Source organism: Austrofundulus limnaeus, unplaced genomic scaffold (genome assembly GCF_001266775.1).
Source record: "Austrofundulus limnaeus strain Quisiro unplaced genomic scaffold, Austrofundulus_limnaeus-1.0 Scaffold445, whole genome shotgun sequence".
NCBI lineage: Eukaryota > Metazoa > Chordata > Actinopteri > Cyprinodontiformes > Rivulidae > Austrofundulus > Austrofundulus limnaeus.
The window spans coordinates 35,554-37,068 of NW_013952847.1; the positions used below are offsets into that span (position 1 = coordinate 35,554).

General features: G+C 46.5%; 1 protein-coding gene across 1 annotated transcript in view; it reads right to left on the bottom strand.

The window, feature by feature from the left end:
• Positions 1 to 1,443, bottom strand: part of pptc7a (protein phosphatase targeting COQ7 a) — a 14,225-nt gene extending 12,782 nt beyond the window's left edge. Inside the window, exon 1 of the mRNA XM_014024887.1 lies at positions 915 to 1,443. Within this exon, the coding sequence (XP_013880341.1) occupies positions 915 to 1,116 (202 nt within the window). The 5' untranslated portion in view covers positions 1,117 to 1,443. The remainder of the gene's footprint in view (positions 1 to 914) is intronic.
• Positions 1,444 to 1,515: the final 72 nt, after the last annotated feature.

Here is a 1,515-nt window from a genome sequence, read left to right on the forward strand (position 1 = left end):
GGCTGTATACAGCCCTTTTATATATGTATACAGCCCTTTTATATAGTCATTTGACCAATGGAAATACTGTGTATATACATAGGATAATAGGTTACAACCTTGTAACTTTGGCAACTGTTGGTGGGCCAAATCAAATGGCTTGGYGGGCCAAATTTGGCCYGCGGGCCCCACTTTGGGTTCCTCTGCTATAGACACAAAAATGAACATGAGATGAGCTTAGATCAGGATTTTTACAACTTAATTTTTGCACAGTGACGACTCTGAAGCTCACTTTCACTGCAGATTTTATGCCTGTTTTGTTAAGAGTGCTGCCTATAATGAGTCCCTGTCAGGCTCATTTCTTCTGATCCTGATTATTTACAGTTACACATTAAAAAGGTACTTTTGTCAGTTTATTATTAAACTAGTAAATTACGAAAGTACTGTTGGACTTTACAGAGGACATGTGATTTATATGAAATGTCAAACAGTATTTGCATTGGCACCCTGAAGATTGTTTTCAGAACTAGTTCTCTCTTGTAGGGACTTTTAGTGAGATCCAAGATGTTCCTGAAAAGGAAACTGGTTCATTTTGTCCCAGCATCTGTTCTGCTGACCATACAAGGACAAGCCACTGCATCAGGCAGCACAAAGTCTGCTCAAATCATTCAAACTTTAAAACGACCCCAGCGTGCCCATAAAACAGCAGGACTGGGTAATCACAACGTTCCCCCAGGAAATGTGATCCGTCCACAGGCTTATAAGGTTCGACTCTTCAGACGTCTTAACAGGATCTGTGTTTTTAAAGTGACTCTGTCCAGTACAGAGGTTTGTCAAATAACCATAATTACTACTGAAATGTGTTAAATACATGTAGTCCTACAAAGAGTGTTCAGAGAGAGTGGCCCTGTCGTGTTTCTACAGCAGACACTCACCCAGGACATCGGCCGATCTGTGCCGGGCGATGAAGCACGCGTCGTCCCCGTAACACATGCCCTTTTTGAGCACCCCTCTGCGGACATCCTTGCCGAAGCCGCAGCTCGCCGTCACCAGGCTGTAGTCTCGGCTGTCCGTCTGAGAAAGTCCGCCGATGACAGCTCTGGCAACCAGTCTACCGTAAGACAGCACGGACAACATCACCTACAGCCCAGCTCCGCGCTACACTGACCGGCCAAGCTAGCCGCGCTGCCGGTTTACTGATGTCAGCTAACCAGACACTATTACCGAAAACAACCACCGGCCACACAGATATCCTGTAGCTTCTAAAAAGGTTTTCTCTAACAAAAAATAATGAAGTAAAAACCAGTCGTTTTATCCCGTCAAGAGCCGCTGTACGCGCTGGTTGTGAGTAGCCATGCTGTCAGCCGAACGTCCGAGACGTTATGTACCGCTTTAGCAGCGGCGGCGTCTGCGCATGCTCAGAGCGCTGTCTTATGACTTCCCTGACGTCACACGTTACCGAATCGAGTCCTAATATGGGCCTGCAACCTTAAAGAGGAACGTGCCCCCACCCCCACCCCCCCGAAAGGATAACTC